The sequence below is a fragment of the Austrofundulus limnaeus genome, unplaced genomic scaffold (assembly GCF_001266775.1).
Source record: "Austrofundulus limnaeus strain Quisiro unplaced genomic scaffold, Austrofundulus_limnaeus-1.0 Scaffold11, whole genome shotgun sequence".
Lineage (NCBI taxonomy): Eukaryota > Metazoa > Chordata > Actinopteri > Cyprinodontiformes > Rivulidae > Austrofundulus > Austrofundulus limnaeus.
In genome coordinates, this window is record NW_013952413.1 from 3,012,490 (window position 1) to 3,033,032 (window position 20,543).

Below are 20,543 nucleotides of genomic sequence, written 5' to 3' on the forward strand. Positions count from 1 at the left end.
AAACTCGGTGCATCTTCGTGTCATAGAAAGAAAAGTATCAAACACTAACAGAGAGGGAATTGTTTGTAAAGAAAACACGGAACCAATAAGCCAAAAATGTCGAACTACGTGTATAAAATGAGCWAACAAACTCTTATGTTTAACCATTTAACATTTTTTTAACATACAATAGAATTACTATTGCGCCGTTTCTGAGTCGCAACTCCCGATGATTAATACGCACTTTATTTTAGGTTATATTGTTTCATAAAACATACTATACTTTTAAACAATTGGTGTTTACAATTAAATAGCATATATGCCTAGTTTTGAGTTAGACAACGACTACGTCTTTGGTGTCTACTTTTCGAAGCGGACGCGCACAGTCTCCGACTCACTAAGCTGGTCTCCAACTAATTCGTCTTTGAGTTGAATGAGTGGAGTGTGGACATGAACTGAAAGACTAACATTTGCAGCTGCCATAACTGGCGTGAAGAAGCCCCTTTTTTATATTTTATATATATTTTTCTTCTGCTGGGGTCGTACCGAAGATGCAACAATGACTCAACCGCAGCTAAATGAGTTCATTCCTCCCCCGGAGTGCCCTGTTTTTGAGCCCAGCTGGGAGGAATTCGCCGACCCTTTTGCGTACATCAACAAAATACGACCAATTGCTGAGAAAACCGGTATCTGCAAGATCCGACCACCGCCGGTGAGTACGTCGTCACGGTGACCCTCGTCCCGGGTCCGTGCGTGTTGTGGCGGCCTCGGCCGCTGTGGATTATTTAGCAGGCAAAGTTGTGTTTTTAGACAGGTTTCAACATGGCGGATTGCGGCTCTGTGTGGACTAGTTGGAGTGGGTTCATTTGGCAGCCAACGGTCAGCGGCTCTCAGACGAGCCTTTCAGGAGGGGGAAATTAGTGTCCTGCACGAAAATTAACCCTCCAAAAATAATAAACGTAATCACAATATTACAGCACGAGCTAAAACAAAATTAAATTTAAAAAAAAGAAGAAATTCAAACAGTGAAGTTTGCCTGTACGCAAAAATAATGTAAATTGCGCAGAACGAAGTCGCAGTTCCTGGAGTTTGAAAAGACTCACTCAGATGTTTGAACTGCTTATTTGACTAACGCACAAAAGGAAGGGTTTTAAATGTTAAACACAGTTTTCTGAGCAGGATGTGACGGATTGGTGTGTGTGTGTGTGGGGGGGGGAACCGAGCCTGCTCGAATTGGGCCTGTTTAAAGCTGCAGTTTGTACGTGCTCGGTGACCAAGTGTTTATGGAGAAAAAGGGTTCCTCCAACACGGTCCTTATGGACTGAGCTGGTCTCTTTGTATCCTGGTTGCATTATATTTAAACACCGCTGTGGTCATTATTTTCTGGTGTTATTGTTTTGGGGGTTCGTACCCACATGCAAAATGTCATCATAATAAATCTCCTTATTATTGTAATGTCACAAACATTTATTTTATTTAGTTGGGGGTATTTTTGCCACGACTTTCTGATGATGACTCATGAAATGTAAAAACTAACAAAGACAAAASAAATATCAAAATAAACAAAACTCAAATTAAAATGAATTTATCCTCATTTCTATGATGGGAGACAGCAGGTCCCTTATTCAAGGGTGTGCCCTTGCATTAACTTCTGTTGGAGATAAAGGGCAGATTCCAGTGACAGAAATGGTGGATGGTGTTATTTTGTGGCAGGTTTTCTCTGTCATTTTTAGGGTGAATGGCCGTCTTCAGATAAACTTAGGAAGGAGATAAAAAAAAACCCACTTTGCACGACAGGGAAGGGGTACAAGGAAGTGGATTGTTATCAGAATCTAGAGGGTGGGGTGTCAGCTCAGTGTTGGCTCGTCTGAGGCCTGAAAAAAAGCTCTGCTCATGTAAACAAAAGACCTGGCAGAAGGGTTGAACAAAGATTGGCCCCTGATGGCCTGTTTGTCCTGAAGCTAAATAGCAAAAATACAATTTAATCAAAATAAAACAAGAAGGCTTATCAACAAATGTACAAACTTCCTTTTGGTTTGTGTTCACTTGTGCGTTAACATTTATCATGTCTCAGCTTGTGTAAATAAATGGTTAAATCTACAAGTTGTCTGCACAAGCCAGAGGTTTTCTTCAAAAGTGTTAGATAAAAACTTTTCATGTCCCCGAGAGAACTTCAGAACAATCTGAATTTGAAGATTTTAATTGGTTTTAAATCATGTAATTTTTGAACTTGTATGATAAAATAAAAAAACATCAAACAAAGGAACACGTTTACTCTTTAAGATTAAATAACTCAGAGGACACAGCTTTTTTTATTTCATGTTTTCTCTTCACAAGGAGTTTTCAGAGCGGAAGTAAACATAGCACCACAGCTTTTTTTTTCCCTCCTATCAGTGATTTCTGAGTGTTCAGTTTGTGGTGAGAGTTTCCTCCAGGGTTTTGCACAGGTCACATTTTGACTGTGAATGTTACCACCACGTTTATTTCATGATATTTTAGGAGTGTTGAAGGGTTAAAACGTCACCTGATGTATTGGCGGTATTGAGCTGAGGTGAGGGCTGCTGGTGTGTAAACCTAAACAACACATCTACACTAATCTTAGCTGCTGATGTCRAAAATACTTGGGAGAGGAGCCAGTTCAGCTCTGCTTGTATCGTTTATTTTGTGACTGTTCTGCTTTTGTTTCCCTACATTTGTTTAACTAATCTAAGGACGGTGGGATTAAAAAAATAAAAATAAAGAYGTGGGGGCTAAAGAGGAAGGGTGTAGTTTACCCAAACCTAACAAATCTTGTTTGTAAAAACATTATACAACTTGGGGAAGCATTGCATTAACTAAGTAATCAAGTATTATATTTTCATATTAATTTTTGTTTATACTGTATAAAACTATAGTAACTACCAATACTTAAAACCCTGACAATTTGATCTCTTTCAATTGGCATTCAAGATTAGACATTTATTGTCATAAAACACAGCAAAAGCGTGGTTCCACTTTCCTTCACACAACTGAAATAAAACTAAACTGAACTAAAATAAAGAAGAGTAAACTTAACTCCCAGATAGGACACTAATATAGTTGAGCGCCATATACAGTCAGAATAGAATGTGCAAACAGGTGCAACACTGTAAATATTATTTATATATTGTAAAATTACCAATTTATTAAAAATATTTTGAGAATTTAAGTATTTTAACACATTTCCATTCCATTAAAGCAAAGCAAGAATTGGATCTCAGCAGTGATGGCTTTGAAATAATGTTTTCTTTGCATCTTAACAAAAAACATCCAAACTAGAGTGAATTGAGAAAACATTACCTGTATTATTGTGTATTTGTAGGTTTCAGTAATTTAGGGCAGAAATATAATAGGTTTGCAAAGCTAYCAGTGTATCTAACTCAATAAATTTATATTGTTGATATTTTTCCTCCCTGGATTAAGTAATCATTCTAATAAGTAATTTATTTAGTCCAGTAATGATAATCAAATAATGATGTATCAAGATTTGACAGGACTTTTTGTTTAAATCTTCTGTCTGAAGTCACATTCTCCTGATGTTTTAGACTAAACCATTAGAAGACAAAACAATCTGCTGCTGAATCTGTGGAAATAATCTCTCTTAGCTTTTACTTTATACAGTAATAATATAACATTATAACATTACATTGTGTTGAATGTGCCAAAACATTAACTGTGCGACTTTGTTTTCTCAAAGAATTCCTGTTAAATTGTGTGATTAGCAGCAATGAAACCTCACATTTTTATTTCAGCTTTCTTTTTCTCAGTCAATTTTTTTTCTCATGAAATATGTTTTAATGCTCATCACAGCTTCTTTAGCCAAGAATGAAATGTTATGAGTGTTTTTCATTTTCGTCGTGTTTGTGGTGAGAAAAGCACATTTCCCTTCGTGCTCAAGGACAGACTTTCTCTAGTTGTTTTGCACTCGTTTTTGTAAACTCTCACTCCCCGAAAGAGCTGCAGCATCACCCTTTCCTGGATTCGTTAATTCCTTAAACCACAACTCGGTTCTCAAGTCTTGCAGAAAAGGAATTGTTTGATATCAACATGAAAAGCATTAAAACAGATRTTAATGTTCAGATTGTCAGTAAAACAACTGCAATCTGTACCGTGAAGCAAGCTGAGGAAATCACAAGATATCTTTAGATTATTTGACTTAAATTAACTGAACCACTTATTAATCTGTGTTTTAATATCTGTTGTATTTTTACACACTAAGCAGCAAATAAAATAATTTATACGTCCAAGTTTATTCTAAAAGGGTTGATATCCTGGTTGATAATTAGGCTGCTTTCGTGTGTTTTTCTTGACAAAGATTAATTGATTRTAGCACCAGGAAAGTTTTAAGTGTAATGAGTCATGTCTGCAGTAACCTTTTGTCCATGATTGGCAAATCGTTTTGGTTTTAGTGTGACCACTGCAAATGTTATCATTCGCATTGATAACATGATTTGTTTTTCCTCAGGAATGGCAGCCACCTTTTGCATGTGATGTTGACAGACTGAAGTTCACACCACGAATACAAAGGCTTAATGAGCTGGAGGTATATTCACTGACTATGCAACAGAAATATCAACTTGTGTTATTACAGTAACTGAGTCAAAGTTATGATTTCAAGATTGTTTTTATTCCTCGATTTTTATGTGATTTTTAAATCAATGTATAGCTTCAAAATGTCTACAATTCACAAAGTATATTTATTTGTTTAAAAAGGATAAAACACATTTTGTCATAAATAAAATTGTAAATTCACTAAGCTTCTCTAAAACTATTTGTTTTAGTTCTAGGAAAATGATGTTTATTACTGTGACTTGTCATTTTGTTTTTAGGCTCAAACCAGAGTCAAACTCAACTTCCTGGATCAAATTGCTAAATTTTGGGAGCTTCAGGGATCCACTCTGAAGATTCCCCATGTTGAAAGAAAGATTTTAGATCTGTACCAACTGAACAAGGTTTGCAAATCTGAGCTAGATAAGTACACATCTACAGAAAGCTAATTGAACATGTAAGCATTCGTGTTTTTTCTGTATTTTCTAATAATTTTTTAAATCTTAAGTTGGTGAATGAAGAGGGAGGCTTTGATGCCGTCTGCAGAGAGCGGCGCTGGACCAAGATATCGGTCAAGATGGGATTTGCTCCTGGCAAAGCCATCGGGTCTCATTTGCGTGCACATTATGAGCGGATCCTCTACCCGTATAACCTTTTCCAAGTTGGAGCCAATCTCCCCGTACGTCCCTTCRTCTGTTTTTTCTTCTTTTTTTTCAGTTGATTCTCTGTGATCATTCTTATTACTTACAGCTGTGATTATTGAAMCACTTCATAGTTCATCACAACCCCACTATAAAGCTATATGCTGAGGTCTGATCAGGTTGTAGGTAACAATAAAACTTTTAACACGTTTGTAAAATCATTATCTTTAAAAGTACAACAATCCTATTAGGAATACAGTTGAAAACATACAGTATATTTACATACACTTTTATAAGACACAACCACGTTTGACTCAACTTTCCCTGTTTTAGATCGGTTATGATTCCCAAAATTATGTCTATTTGCCAAATGCCCAAACGTTAGCAATTTTTTTTAAGAATGTTGAAGTTGTGATTTCCTTTTAACTGTTTGATTTAGGTCAAATATTTCAGGTTTCATTTCGTAGATTTTCACATAATTGTTTGAAATTTTGTCCCTTTCCTCCTGACAGCACTGGTCTGAGTCAGATTTGTAGGTCACCTTGCTCTCACTCGCCTTTTTAGCTCTGCCCAGAAATTTTCTCTGAGACTGTGATCGTAACGTTGGGATTTTGGCGTAGAGGCTTCTTCCTCTCTGTGTGGTCTTTCAGCCCATGTTGTGTGTTACTGCGGATAAGCTTCAGCCACCATCTTTACTGTGTCCTCCACAAGTGAACATGATAGGAATTTTTAAAAACTAGCTGAGCCCGATGATAAACATTTCAGTTTCTCTTTATGGTTTTTAAGCCTAAATACAAAAAATAAAACTGGTGGACACAACAGATCATATGAGAAATTGAGAAAATAATTATTTCCAGTTGCTTAAAACGCTTCATTAAATTACATGATTAGGATCTTAATTTGTCTAGACTGTATTTCCTTAATGATGCAGAAATGGTGGTAGTTTGTATGAATGAGTGTTGAAATGAAGTTAGTTCAATCGGTACACTTGGCTTCATAAAATTAATATTTCCTTTTTAAATCAACTTTTATTTTTTGGTATATGTGGGAACTTTGAGAGGGTTTTGGGTTCTCTTATGCTCTTGCCATGTGTTGTTTGACTTTGATATTTTACCTGCTTGTTTGTGCAGAAAGCCACTTTGACTCATGACACTAAAGACAAGGAGTACACTCCTCACGACCTGCCACAACGTCAGTCTGTCCAGCCTCAGGAGACCTGCAGCATCGCTCGCCGCGCTAAGAGAATGAGATCTGAAGTGAGTGTGCTTTCTAGCATGTTCATGTGACTTTATTTTATTTTTGTTCTACAAACTAAGTGGCAAACAGCTGACAATGTAAATGTGTAAATTCTTAAAACTTGGTGAATTTATTATTTTATTGGCTCACTTGGGGCAAGACATAAAATGATCTTAGCTTCCAGTTTCTACAGTTATGAGTCTTGCAGATTAAACCTGACTTCTGCTGATCAGAAAGGTCCACAGTAGCTGTAGGTAGGTTCAGCTGACTCTGCACTGATGCTGCTCTGTTCCACAGAGCACAGATTGGTTTCATGAAAGCTTCTTCAAAAGAAACCGAACCTCAGTGAGGAGYGCTGTAGACAAAGCAGGTTTTACGCTTTTTCACCACAGTCATTGCAAAACTGATGAATGGAAAGGGAACAATTAATTGGGCATCCTGCTTGTTTATTAAAACTGTAAGGTCTTTTGACTAGTTTATCAAGTGTTTGTACACATGTGTAACAAGTAGAAATGACTGGTTTATGATCTGAATCTTTTCTGCTTGTTACTGCTATTTTGTGAGTGGGTATGTTTTGAATTTCATCTATTTCAGAAAGAAAAAATAACATTTTTTTTTCTCTGACTGCAGAGAGGCTGTTTCAAAAGTGAACCTGGAGGAATTCGTGAGACACGTCCCAATCTGAGGAGGAGAATGGGAACCTACATGGCCAAACCAGAACCTGGTGAGAAATCATTTACAAATAAAAAGGAAAATGTGTTGTTTCACGAGAGCGTTGTTTTCAGGGACTCCTGAAAGCCTCCGCTGAATGTTCATCCTTGTCTTTCAGTGAAAATGGAAGTCACTGAGGTGAAACAGGAGCCCATTGAACACATGGATCCAACTGAATATGAAGAAAATGTATTAAATAAAATAGAAAAACCTGCAGTGAATAAAGTAAATGGTTTATGTTGTTTGGAGTTAATATATATTTTTATTACATCTCATTAAATAAAAAGTGTAAAAAAAAAAAGATTATTTGTGTATATAATGCTAAAGTCATTACATTCTCTCCTCTCAGGTGGACACATACATGTGCCTGGTATGTGGAAGTGGAAGCGCAGAGGACCGGCTGCTGCTGTGTGATGGTTGTGATGACAGCTATCACATCTTCTGTCTGATCCCACCCCTCCACGAGGTCCCTAAAGGTGACTGGAGATGCCCCAAGTGCCTGGCTCAGGTGAGCTGCTGCACCTCCGGCCTCAGGGAGCTGAAGTCTGGCAGTCTCGTTACCTTGTCTGGCACAATTATCCTATCTTACAGGAGTGTGCATCCTTTGTTTCTTTGTTTGTTTTGCAGGAATGCGGCAAACCTGCTGTTGCATTTGGCTTTGAGCAAGCCAGCCGGAGCTACACCCTCCAGGCTTTTGGAGACATGGCTGACTCCTTTAAGTCCGACTATTTCAACATGCCCGTTCATGTGAGCTTACATCAACTCATTTCTGCTGTCGGGCTGTTATAGTCTTTACATTTACACTCAGTAAATGCTGTGGGATATTCTGGGAGACACGTCCCACCCTCCCATAAAAGCACAAAAAATAGGCAGTCAAACAGATTTCTGTGGGATCTTAAAACAAGAGAATTAAATGTACGTCTGTGTAACATTTTTTTCTTGTGAACTTTGGTTCTGACTTTGTTTTGGCTGAAAAGCAAAAGTAGAGCACTACAAGTAGACAAACAGCAAAAGATAAGAGTCCAGGGTCAGAAAGTTGGTCAAATTGCAGCGTTATTTACATCACAAATGACTTAGTAGTTAATTTGGGGCATTTTTTACATTTTATTTGAAGGTAAGATGTTTTCCTATAACAGTTAATCTTCAAGCTTTTCCATAATTTCAACCAAAACGGCTTTCATATTTAAAACAGTTGTACCAACATCAAGCGTTGTGTGCACCTAAACTATGCTGCTATCAGCATCTATCTCACATTTCATGGAAATGTTCTGTTCGAATCACAGACATGTTTCTGTGGCTCTGAGGGAAATGATCCTGGACTGTTTGTTACCCGTTGAATGTCTTTAGTCTGAAACAAAGACATGCTTTGATGTCTCTTTCTAATATCAGGGATTATTAACTTGATATACTACTGAGAATTTATCCAGCAACACAGTCCTGTACGACAGAGTTGGTAGAAATGTAAATAATCAGAAAGTTTACGATGTTTTGAGCTTAACACTGTGCTTTTTTATTTTTAGATGGTTCCTACTGAGCTGGTGGAGAAGGAGTTCTGGCGTCTTGTCAGCACCATCGAGGAAGATGTCACTGTGGAATATGGTGCAGACATCGCCTCAAAGGAGTTTGGGAGTGGTTTTCCTGTGAGAAACAGCCATTTTGAAGTCTCCTCTGATGATGAGGTAATGCAACAAAACAAGGTTTTCTTTATAGCTTGAAATGTTTTGCAAATGTTTACAATTAAAGTATATAATCATATAAACATTTTAAAAAGCATTCCCCCACCCCACCCAATTTTTTTGATTATATAAAATGCTTCTTAAAATGTATGTATGTATATACATACATACATACACTGATAAGTTATTTTTCTATATATTCTATTTAAAAAGCTATTTCTAAGCTGGTTGTGAAAAGTGTTTATCTGTCTCTGACTCGCAGCATTACCTGACCAGCGGCTGGAACTTGAACAACATGCCGGTCCTCGATGCCTCGGTCCTGACTCACATTACAGCCGACATCTGTGGGATGAAGGTTCCCTGGCTGTATGTGGGGATGTGCTTCTCCTCTTTCTGCTGGCACATCGAGGACCACTGGAGCTACTCCATCAACTATCTTCACTGGTAAAGTGCCCTGCGTAAACTCCATTATCAATAATGCTAAGGAAGCTTTTTTTTCCAAACTAGGAACTTTTTAATTTGATCTTTCTGTTCTGTGTGCAGGGGTGAACCAAAGACGTGGTACGGGGCTCCTGGTTATGCTGCAGAGCACCTGGAGTCGGTCATGAAGAAGTTGGCTCCTGAGCTGTTTGAGTCGCAGCCAGACCTCCTTCACCAGCTGGTGACCATCATGAATCCCAACACGCTGATGAACAACGGGGTCCCGGTAACCTGCTCGCTCTTATTTACTAATGACTGCATAAAAAAAAGCATTTCAGTGGCAATAAAATAATCCACGCTAAATTAGTTCATCATTATATGAAATAATGATGAACTTTTTTCAGGAAGCATTGTGATCAGTCCACATTTTAACCCATGAAATATTTTAAGAAATATGCTTATCTTTTTTATTTATTTTTTACAATTATAGATCTATCGCACCAATCAGTGTGCAGGTGAGTTCGTCATCACGTTTCCTAGAGCTTACCACAGTGGATTCAACCAGGGCTTCAACTTCGCTGAAGCAGTCAACTTCTGCACTATGGACTGGGTAAGACGGAAGAGCTTCTTGTTCAGAGATTAGTAGATTGAACTGCTACATATGTTTTACGATTTAAGCACCTCAAGAGTAAAAAGCAAGACCTGTTTTTGTGTGCTCTTAAGTAGGGTTGGGCATCAAGTCTYGAGTRTCGATTGGAACTGGGACTAATGTTTCAATTCTCCTGGAATMGTTCGTACTTTTAAATTTSAATACCTAGTTTCARTACCCAGTCTGCCAATTGGAAGAAGAAGCCGCCCAACAACAACAAAGAAAAAAACCCAGCTGAGCCGCCGAACACCAATTTGAGTTGGTGTTTAGACTCAAATTGTGAAATTAAATGAAATAATCTGCAGTAAGTGCAGTAAGACAATTGCGCTTGGTAARACTTGAAATGAGGAAAACATTTCCAGACTTAACAAGATAAATAATCAAACACATTCTGCTCTTGCTTAGTATATCATCTTAAAACAAGATGAAAAACAGATGGATGAGTTTTGATGTGTGAAAAATAAATTCATAACATCTGTTCATCTAGAAAGAACTCTAGCTACCTCTTTTAAACTATCATGTAAACTTTTTGACCCTGCCTCTAAAAAGAATTGAAATTGGGAATCATTGGGAACTGTGGAATCCAAATGAGGAGCCSGAATGGTTCGAATTCAAACAATGCCCAACCCTACTCTTAAATTACTTTTGGTTCTGAGCGACTCTCATTTGTTTATCTTTCTGTCAGATGCCCATCGGTCGTAGTTGTGTGGGTCACTATCGGCAGCTGAGCAGGTACTGTGTCTTCTCCCACGATGAGATGGTTTGTAACATGGCCCTAAAAGCAGACACGATGGACGTTGACCTGGCCTCTGCGCTGCTGGAGGACATGACCACCATGATTAAAGAGGAAGAAGAGCTAAGAGTGAAAATTAATAAAATGGTGAGTTACAAATCTTTTTTTATTAATTTGTTTAGAAATAACTATTGTTTCCTATGTCAATAAGACAAGTTATTAATGAAGATGAACTATTTTCAATGTTCAGTCAAGTAACATGAACTAGAGAACGATGTTGGAGATTTAGATGTGAAACTTTAAGCCATTGTTTGCACAGATGCCACATTAGACTCCAATGTTTCCTCTGTGGCTCTGATGACTGTGTGTGTGTGTCTCTAGGGTGTGGTGCAGTCTCGACAAGTTGATTATGAGGTTCTCCCAGATGAGGAGCGCCAGTGCTGCAAGTGTCGGACCACCTGCTACCTGTCTGGCATCACTTGTGCTTGCAGTCCTGACAAGAYGGCTTGTTTGTACCACGCCCAGGACCTCTGCTCCTGTTTTCATAGCAACCTCACACTCCGGTGAGTCTCCAGTAACTACAACAACTGAACAAACTCACCTCACCTGTGAGTGTTCTGCATTTTATATATATATATATATATATATATATATATATAATATTACATTACATGAAGCCATCTTATATAAACAAGAAAAACATGTTTTTTAAATACATTTTTATGCACTTCTGCTCTTTTACCAGTGTTTGGTAAATAACTTGAGTTTAAAAGCCAACATATGTCTGTCTGCATGACTCACTGTTCACTGCCTCCATTTGYTTTTTCCTGCAGTTACAAATTTACTCTGGGTGAGTTGTATCCCCTGATGGAATCAGTGAAGCTGCGTGCCGAGTCCTATAAAGACTGGCTTTGTGCCGTTCAAGATGTCGTGGAGAACAATGGAACCAAGAGAAAAGGTGCATGTAATTACTGCACTGCTTAGGATTGTCTTCCCCTGTCGTTTGGTGACACAATTAGTCCTTCAGGTTTTGTTAGATGTGTTCCTAAGACTCTGTTCTGTGGTCTGCTCAGGTCTGGAGGAGCTTCATGGTTTGGTGGAACAAGCAGAATCAAAGGCGTTCCCTCAAACGAGCCACCTGGATCAGCTGCGTACGCTCATCGCTGAGGCTGATAAGGTGGCTGTGATGGCGCAGCAGCTTCTAAATGGGAAGAGGCAGACGAGGTACTAAAAATACACTAAGATACACTGTTTGTTTGACCTGTAATATAAGAACAGTAACCTTTTATAAAGTTTTAATTAGTTGTGTTGATTTGTTGTTGCTTTTGTTTATATTCAGTCTTCCATTCTGTGAATGTGGGTTATCATTTATCTCAGATTTAGTTTTCCTGTTACTGACTCTTAGTTTGAGCCTTTCTGATTGGGCTTATTTCTCTGGGAGTCCRTTAAAATGTTGGTTTAGATTATTTGTTTAAGCTGTAGATGTGATGAACATACCTTGTTTTGTTGCCTGTTGTGTTAATAAGAATTCATTTTGCTTCAGGTATCGTTCCGGTGGAGGAAAGTCTCAAAACCAGAATGAGTTGACGGTGGAGGAGCTGAGGTCTTTTGTTGAGCAGCTGGAAAGTCTGCCATGTAACATCCGRCAGGCTCCTTTACTGAAAGTAATACTCTCATTTTATTATGAGTCTTTAAATGGTTGAAGCATTGATTTTCACTTCCTCATCTTAAAATAAAAGGTTCTCGTTACTAGCAAATGTGTAAATGTATTTTGTGTCCGATCACATATGACCAGTTTTTTATTTTCCAATTTTTGTTGTGACCTCCAGGACCTGTTGACCCGGGTGGATGACTTCCAGCAGCGMAGCGACCGTCTCCTCTCGGATGAGTCGCCCAGCCCGCAGGAGCTGCAGGACCTGCTGGACGTGAGTCTGGGGCTGGATGTGGAGCTGCCACAGCTGCCTCTGCTGAGGGAGAGACTGGAGCAGGCCCGATGGCTGGAGGCCGTCCAGCAGGCCAGCAGCAGGCCCGACAGCCTCTGTCTGGACACCATGAGGAGGCTGATAGACCAGGGTGTGGGTCTGGCCCCTCACAGTTCTGTAGAGCGGGCCATGGCTCGTCTGCAGGAGCTGCTGACCGTGTCGGAGCAGTGGGAAGAACGGGTGCTCRGTCTCATGGATGCCAGGTAAAACAAGTCATTTCCTGTAGCTTTGATTGGAGTTCCCATCCTCTCTATTAAGATGTGGACTTAAAGTAACWAAACAAGATTATATTTCCACAATAAGATTCTAGTTTACTGTGAAAGTCTAGTTCACTGCATCTAGTAACAGTTTATCAATCATGTTCAARCAATAGACCATTTGGTAGTTATGAGTACTAGCCTAGCATAGCCTAACTCTTCCAGTCACAGGTTAATTGAGAAGATGCTGAGGTTGCTGTGACACCACCATTGGAATTGTGCAAATTCAAGTTWAAAAAGCAGATTTATAGGATTCAATGATTTTTATTTTTCATACCAGCTCACATTTACATGTTTRTGGTACAAAACCTGGACCCAGTTCAAGAAGCTTAATGTTTAAATAAATAAATAAAAGAGATGAGATGTGTTTATATAGCTTACATATTTATGAAAAATATYATCTATGATCCTGAAGTAAAGTTTAACACAAATCCGTTTAGAGCAAATACATCGACTCTGTATAATGTGTAAATTTACCATTTTGAATTTGTTCATTTCCAGTGGTGTTTCCATAAACTACTTTAGTGTTTTCCCGAAAAATGTGCAAACTCAAGTGCACTTTGCACATTTGTAACAATTTTTAACTACAAAATGGTCTATTCAACCTTTTACTCAATATTTCTATTTGTCTATCTCTAAAAACCTTTTTTAGACACTTAAAAAATTATATGGGAATGTTTCTACATTGGTACCACTTGTGAAATGTGTTTTTTTTAATGGGACAAGTGTTTTTGGAAACTCTCTATTAAGCCTTTAAATGCCATGTTTCTTCACAGACCTTATCACAGCATTGATACTCTTGAYGATGCGCTGCAAGAAGTAGAAAACATCCCTGCTTACCTGCCCARCTGTCTGCAGCTGAAGGACATCGTCACCAAGGCCAAGAAGTGGCTTCATGAAGCAGAAATGCTTCAGGTAAAGTAGCCTTTCGGTATCTGATGTAGACGTTTGACTTTGACCGATAAATTAAAAGCCTTACACTTGTTTGCAGCTGGGGGGCCGTATCCCCGTGCTCGACAGCCTCTCTGAGCTGGTTCTCAGAGCAGAGAGTATCCCGGTCAGACTGGAGCCTCTGAGTCGACTGGAGGCCCTCATCAGTGACGTACAGAGCTGGAAGGAGAGCGCCGCTAAAACATTCCTTCTGAAAAACTTCCCCTTCTCTCTCCTCGAGGTGAACAGAGGTTTTATTGTTTTAGCGGGACTGGGTTTAAAACCTGGAGTCTAAATGTGGGTTGAGGTATTTGATGTGGTCTCCTTCTATTTTAAGGTCCTCTGCCCAAGGTGTGACGTAGGATCCGCACATCAGAAGTGCCGATCTAAGAAAATGAAAGAAGCTCCACAGCTCAGTAAAAAGGCTTCCACAAAGCTGGAGTCTGTGTGTGATGTGGAGCGAGCGCTGTGTGAGAGCAAGGACTCTGCCTCGGCTGTAAGTTGAACCACGTTAATCATTAATTTATTCTTCTTTTAGCTCTCATACCGAGGCTGCTGCTGGTTGCATTATTGTTAGGTACTATTAAAACTTGAGGAAYATGTAAATGTTTGTCTAACATGATTACTTTATCAGTTCTATCAGGTGAACTCCTGTAAAAAAAAAGGTTTATAAGAGAAGTAAAAGGCTTAGATTAACGTCAGGTCGTGTGTGGTTTGACCTCTCCACAGATGAGCACTCTTTCTGAAGTCCGGCACAGGGAGATGGACATCCTGTTGGCTCTCAGGGCTTCAAACGAGTCCAAACTTTCACCTGCTGAAAACTCTTGTGCACTCAGCGTCTGTGTTTGCCAGAAGGCCCCTTCAGGCGCCATGGTTCAGTGCGAGCTCTGTCGAGACATTTTCCACAGCGACTGCGTCCCGTCGGCCACAGACCTCCAGTACGGTCAAGCGTGGCTTTGCCCACTTTGTCAGCGTTCGCGGAAACCTCCTCTGGACAAGGTCCTGCCGCTGTTGGCCTCGCTGCAGAGGATCCGGGTTCGCCTTCCCGAAGGGGACGCCTTGCGCTTCCTTATCGAGAGGACGGTGCGATGGCAGCACAGAGTTCAACAGGCCTGCGCAGACGGAGTGCTAGAGAGGGTGTCGGCGGCGGTAAGTTGAAAGAGTTGTACTGCAGATTATTTATCGCTCAAGAATGTAATTCATGTTYGTGTTTCAGGGGAGAGTTTGGCCCAGAATGTCTTCATATTTGACTCAGGAAATCAGTGGTTCATCGTTTTACACGGAACACCAGTCACTTCCACTCCAAGGTCAGCATTTATAAATCTGCTGTGAGCAATTTTAGTTTGTTTTTGTTTGTAAAACACTGACCCTGTTTTTGTGGCAGGACTTGGTCCTGAGCTGGAGAAGCTCATGGTGGAGGGGTTCCTGCTGCAGGTYACGCTGCCTGAGACAGAGCAGCTGTACAGATACCTGCTGTACAAACTCGTCCCGCTGCCATCCCGCGGCTCCCCCTACAGGAGCGACACGGACTCGTCTCCGAGAGGGAGTCCCCATCACAAGGTAAACAACATATTATGGCTCCAACGTCCGTTTATTGATTTAGCTCACAAAGGGTTTTGCAGGTTAAAAATACATGCAACAATCTGAAAAACAGAATTGAAGTAGATCTTCAAGCGTTTCTCTGATAATCATCTGTAGAACGGAGTTTCCAGCGTGAAGAAGGAGGCAAACGGACACAACAAAAGAACTAAACGGCGCAAAGAAAGCTCCGACTCTCAGCACAGCGAGAAAGCCAAGAAGTCTCGTAAGAAGAAGCCCAAGAAAAGCAAAGAAAGGAGCGAAGAGTCCAAGAGGACGTGTTCCCCCTCGCACACAGTGTCTGACCCGGCTCTGTCAGACTCAGAGGAGGACTACTCACTGTGTGCTGCACCGTGGTGCAGAGAGCCAGAGGGCGACGAGGTACTCCTCCTCAGTCCAAAACATCTGCTTTACCTGTATWCTTCTGGCTGAGCTGCTCATTTTTCATGAACAATCTTTTTTATCTGTGGTTTCAGGTGAATTGGGTCCAGTGTGACGGCAGCTGTAATCAATGGTTCCATCAGGTTTGTGTTGGACTGTCTGCAGAGCGAGCAGAGAAAGAGGACTATGTTTGCATAAGCTGCACACAGCCAGACTACGACAGAGGGGAATGAAGACCAAAAAGAGATGTTGAAGGATGAGCAGTCTATTGTTTATTTTTACAAGCTGCAGCACTTGACTGCACACATGAACTCAGTGTGTGCTGTGGCTTCTCCTTTTTACCTTCTGGCTTGCCCTCAGTGAACATGGTGCTACTTCCTTGTTTCCCTTAGAGTTACTAAAGACTTCTGTCACTGTTTTTGTCACTCGGATGGTTTTTTCAGCTAAACAACTAATCCTTTATGAAACTTTCCACGACTGGATGCGGATGTGGTTTAAGAAAAACCAACAGCGCAGGGATTTTTCAACCAAAAAATGTCAATTTGACATTTGAAAGCTGGTTTTCTTCGACTTGCATCTGAACAATGTGAAACTTACCTTTCCTTCTCTCTTGTAGAGTAAATATTATTTATCTGAGCAATAGCTGAACAGATTAATTCAGGTTCAGTTGTCACCTGAAGTTATATTTGTGTGTAGAAATACTTTGATAAGATGCCTTCCTGAAGCAAAAATCCTGAAGAAACTCACCTCACAAATCCTGTAATATTTTACAGTACAGTTAGAGTTTGTGCGCGCCTCAAAACAAATGGCTCTGTGATCCCACCAGTGCAAAGGTTTGCACCTGATACTTTGTCCTGATCCTTTAACAGTTCACTGGCTTTGATATGAAGTTACACTTCCTTTTTTGCGCTGTGAGAATGAACTGCCCGACATCAAAGGAATGTACATGTAGTTTTTGGGTGAAGTTTCCCCGTATGGTTGAGGTTGAAAATATTGTGTTGGACTTAGATAACACAGACTGTGTGATTTATTTGCCACGGGTATATGACCTTTTTCTTGCTCCTTTGGATAAATAATATAATTCATATGTTGCAGTTTGCATTATTAAATAAAATGTTTGTTCCCAAAAACTTGGACTCTTAAAACCTTTTAAATCCTATTGATTTGTTTGTTTGCTCTGTAACTTGTACCATACACAACACCACAGACTATATTACATGCTAGTGCTACGTCTTTGCCTAATTTTTTATATGTACAAAAATTGGGCCGGTTTTGGCCATTGAACTTCCAGGCTGAAAAGTTTCCCCGCTCTGCTCCTGATGACTACCAAACAATAACACACAAAAAAGCATGTTTCACTTTTCATATTTCATTATTAAATTATTTTAAATCACTATTGTTGGGTTTATGGATACAAATTTTAAAGGCGAGCTACAAATGAGAGGATTGAGCAAGATTAATCCTTTGCAAACTGTTTTGTAAAAGATAAATTGAAAGGTTAAAACTCAGTGGAAAAAATCTAATGATTGGAAACATTTGGAAATTTCATATGATAAAATCAATTTTAAATAAATATTTGATTTATTATATATTGATACTATTTCACTTGTTTATTTTAAATTGTATTTTATTGTARCTTGCAGTTTAGAGGAGGGTGGATCTTTATTTTTAATCAATTTATGATTTAATATTTCAAAATCTAAGCCCAGCATGGAGGTGAATAAGAATAACCCAATAAATGGAGACTCAGAGGGGACCCTGACAGGGCWTGAAGCCCACAATGACTGTAAAGGGACTTGTGAGGAGACTGAAGACAGGTGGCACAACAATAACACACAAAAAAGCATGTTTAATGTTTAATATTTCATTATTAAATTATTTTAAATTGCTATTTGGATACAAATTTTAAAGATACTCATTGCAAACTAAAAAATCAAAACCAAAAAGATTATCCTGGGCTGTAAAACTGATTTGTGATTTTGAAATGCAGGTATGCGCTCAACGTAAACGAACGACACAAAGTAGTGGTTTCRGTATGAAGACGCCATGGATTCTCTCTGTCACCAAATATGGCAAGTAAACATTTTTAAGGTGAAACAATATGAAATCAAAGGTAGTCCAAATGAATGAATTTCATGCTGGACCCCAGAGTATGCCTATATGTTTCTCAGCCTTCATCAGGAGCACAAATCTAAAGTTTATATACTTTTGCTGTATGTTATCTTAAAATTGGGGGAAAATGTTCTTAAAGTATGCAATTTATTATCTAATTAATTAGTACATAGTCAGACGTATAAAAATCTAAAATATTCACATTTTAAAGCACTTTTGAGTATTACATGTATATTACTTATATTAGAAATTCTATCAAAAGTATACCAAGTAAAGTTTAAATATAGTAAAGTTTCATATAGAAACAAACTACATGTTGAGCAGCACTATCTGCACAAATTTWAGTTTACTGATTCATTGCAAAGAATAAATTGCTCCTTGGGTTAAAATAAATTCAAGTTATCTGACTGCCTGACAGTCTGTACTCAGGGACTGAACTCTCCATGACTGATCACGTCACGTCATTTTCCGCTTGTTGTTGTTAGCTTGCTAGCTCAAGAAGCTAGTCGTCCAAACAGCGCAGCATCTGCTGGCGTACAGCAAGTCTTTGCAACATTTAACACTTAAAGCTGCGTTATTGCAGCAAGTTAAGTGTCTCATTTTCCCCACCATCATCATGGACGAGGAGTATTACGGAACTGCAGGTGACTGGGAAGGCCCGGACGGTAACCTGGTGAGAACAAGACTTGTTAGCATTAGCTGTTAGCRTTAGCCTCGGATGCATSAACTTTAACAAGCGCTACAGATTWACTGATCACACAGCTGGTTAATTTATTTTGTACCAGTCAACCTATGTTAATCGAGTCACAACATTTCAGAAAATTATTCTTTTAACTTTGCGTGATATACAATTGTTTGCTACATTTTGTCATACTGAAGTTTTGTTTTAAACATGACTATTAAACATGTGTGCAGCTGCAAAAGACCAAACCTTTATTGAGAGCTAAGTTTAAGATGCATTTTAATAACTTAAAATCGKCTAACGTCACTGGTAAAATCAGCTTTCATACTTATCAGTCTTCCTCAGAAAAATCATTGGTGCCACAACAGTGCATTTTACTGTAGGTTTCTTTAAACATACAGACATTTAATCCTCCTGACAAAAGGGTCATTGAATCTTTCAGGAGGACAGTTATGACGATGGAGAGAATGATGGGAAAATCCAGGAGGACTGTCTGCAGAAATTCTCCAGCAGGGATTACATTATGGAGCCCGCAATATTCAACACACTCAAAAGGTGAGGTTTCGTCTCAAAATACACAATTTGTGACCGATAACACTGTTTAAACTTAAATAGGTGGTTAAAAGTCCTGGTTTTGCAGATATTTTCAAGCAGGTGGCTCTCCTGAACACGTCATCCAACTTCTGTCTGAAAACTACTCTGCTGTGGCTCAGACTGTTAATCTGCTGGCTGAGTGGCTCATCCAGATGGGTGAATAATGGACTATTAARTTATTATTTTAACATTTTCATTTTCTCTGGTCTATGAGTATGTAGTTCTACTGTAAACATTTCTCTAATCTGTGATAGTTGTGTGTGTGTGTGTGCCTGTGTTTTGGTTTTAGGTGTAGAACCTGCTCAGGTCCAAGAGCGAGTAGAAAATCACCTCAAGAGTCTCCTCATAAAGCATTTTGACCCCCAGAAGGCAGACTCTATATTTACTGTTGAGGGAGAGGTGAGATTTCTGAACATGCATAACAAATCTAAATAATATCAAACATCAAACGTGTTGTGGGAAATAAACAGCGTTTTGTGTAAATGATTTTTTTTAGACTCCTGCTTGGCTCGAACAGATGATAGCTCACACAACATGGCGAGATCTTTTCTATAAGCTTGCAGAAGCTCACCCCGACTGCCTGATGCTCAACTTCACTGTAAAGGTGTGTTATTATTGGTCATAGTGGTGCAGAGCCTGACTTGAATGTGTTGAAGAGTTGTGTTTCTTTCATTAGCCATGTTTCCATCTAATTTTAATGCAAATTTTGAATGAATTTTTAAAATGTCAAAAAAAAAAAGAAATGTGAATCAGACGTGTTTCTATCAAACGGTTTGGAGTGAATCAACCAGGCTAYGCAAAGTGTAATTACGTCAAACGTTGACKTTGCGCATGGCTGTAGTAAACMGTAAACAGGAAGTAAAGTCGCAAACTCGCAGGGACACATCTCAGGACAATGGAGAGAAGTTATCAGAAACGTGTTGCTACTATTGGGAAAGTTGTAATTATTCTGTCATATCAGCTAGTTTTGGCGATGCTACATGCTGTCTGGAGACATAGAAAAAGAAATACAATTCTCTTCAAGTTATGGTAATCTTATAAAGACACCAACAGGGTAAGGGTCCAGCTGCAGCTGCAGCAGWGGAACAGCTGATCAACCATGTGAGGTAAATGTTCCCTACGTCAGAACTTATTTGGCAAATGTGTTTCCTTCTCCCCATTTTGCCTGTTAAATCTTTTTCTCAAAATCCAAAAAACCACTTCAAGTGAGCTTATAAACATTTTTTGCAAAATTGAAGTCTTAGCGCATTTTGCTGTTACCATTCATTTTTTCTAATGCAATATTTCAAAATGTGCATAAAAAAAACAATGTAAACATGGCTATTGTCTTGAAATGAAAAATATTGTCGTGTGTATGGTAGTTTTTATGAGAGCCACAAAAATGTTTCTCTCAAAATCATATGAATTATATATATA

At 39.0% G+C, this 20,543-nt stretch overlaps 2 protein-coding genes across 2 annotated transcripts in view; both read left to right on the forward strand.

The window, feature by feature from the left end:
* Positions 1 to 385: 385 nt before the first annotated feature.
* On the forward strand, positions 386 to 16,869 carry kdm5ba (lysine demethylase 5Ba). The gene is made up of 27 exons (XM_014002012.1): positions 386 to 691; positions 4,463 to 4,540; positions 4,827 to 4,949; positions 5,054 to 5,224; positions 6,317 to 6,442; positions 7,053 to 7,146; positions 7,252 to 7,358; positions 7,483 to 7,641; positions 7,761 to 7,880; positions 8,654 to 8,812; positions 9,072 to 9,253; positions 9,353 to 9,515; positions 9,720 to 9,839; positions 10,564 to 10,758; positions 10,993 to 11,174; positions 11,445 to 11,569; positions 11,685 to 11,835; positions 12,155 to 12,275; positions 12,441 to 12,796; positions 13,627 to 13,765; positions 13,842 to 14,021; positions 14,118 to 14,276; positions 14,510 to 14,929; positions 14,997 to 15,087; positions 15,165 to 15,340; positions 15,479 to 15,739; positions 15,835 to 16,869. The coding sequence occupies exons 1-27, from the start codon at positions 539 to 541 to the stop codon at positions 15,970 to 15,972; spliced, it is 4,449 nt and encodes a 1,482-aa protein (XP_013857466.1). The 5' UTR covers positions 386 to 538; the 3' UTR covers positions 15,973 to 16,869.
* A 1,409-nt stretch (positions 16,870 to 18,278) lies between these two features.
* nelfcd (negative elongation factor complex member C/D) overlaps positions 18,279 to 20,543 on the forward strand; it is an 8,080-nt gene continuing 5,815 nt past the window's right edge. The window contains exons 1-5 of the mRNA XM_014002013.1: positions 18,279 to 18,524; positions 18,976 to 19,088; positions 19,174 to 19,283; positions 19,417 to 19,526; positions 19,624 to 19,731. Of these exons, the coding sequence (XP_013857467.1) occupies positions 18,468 to 18,524; positions 18,976 to 19,088; positions 19,174 to 19,283; positions 19,417 to 19,526; positions 19,624 to 19,731 (498 nt within the window). The 5' untranslated portion in view covers positions 18,279 to 18,467. The remainder of the gene's footprint in view (positions 18,525 to 18,975; positions 19,089 to 19,173; positions 19,284 to 19,416; positions 19,527 to 19,623; positions 19,732 to 20,543) is intronic.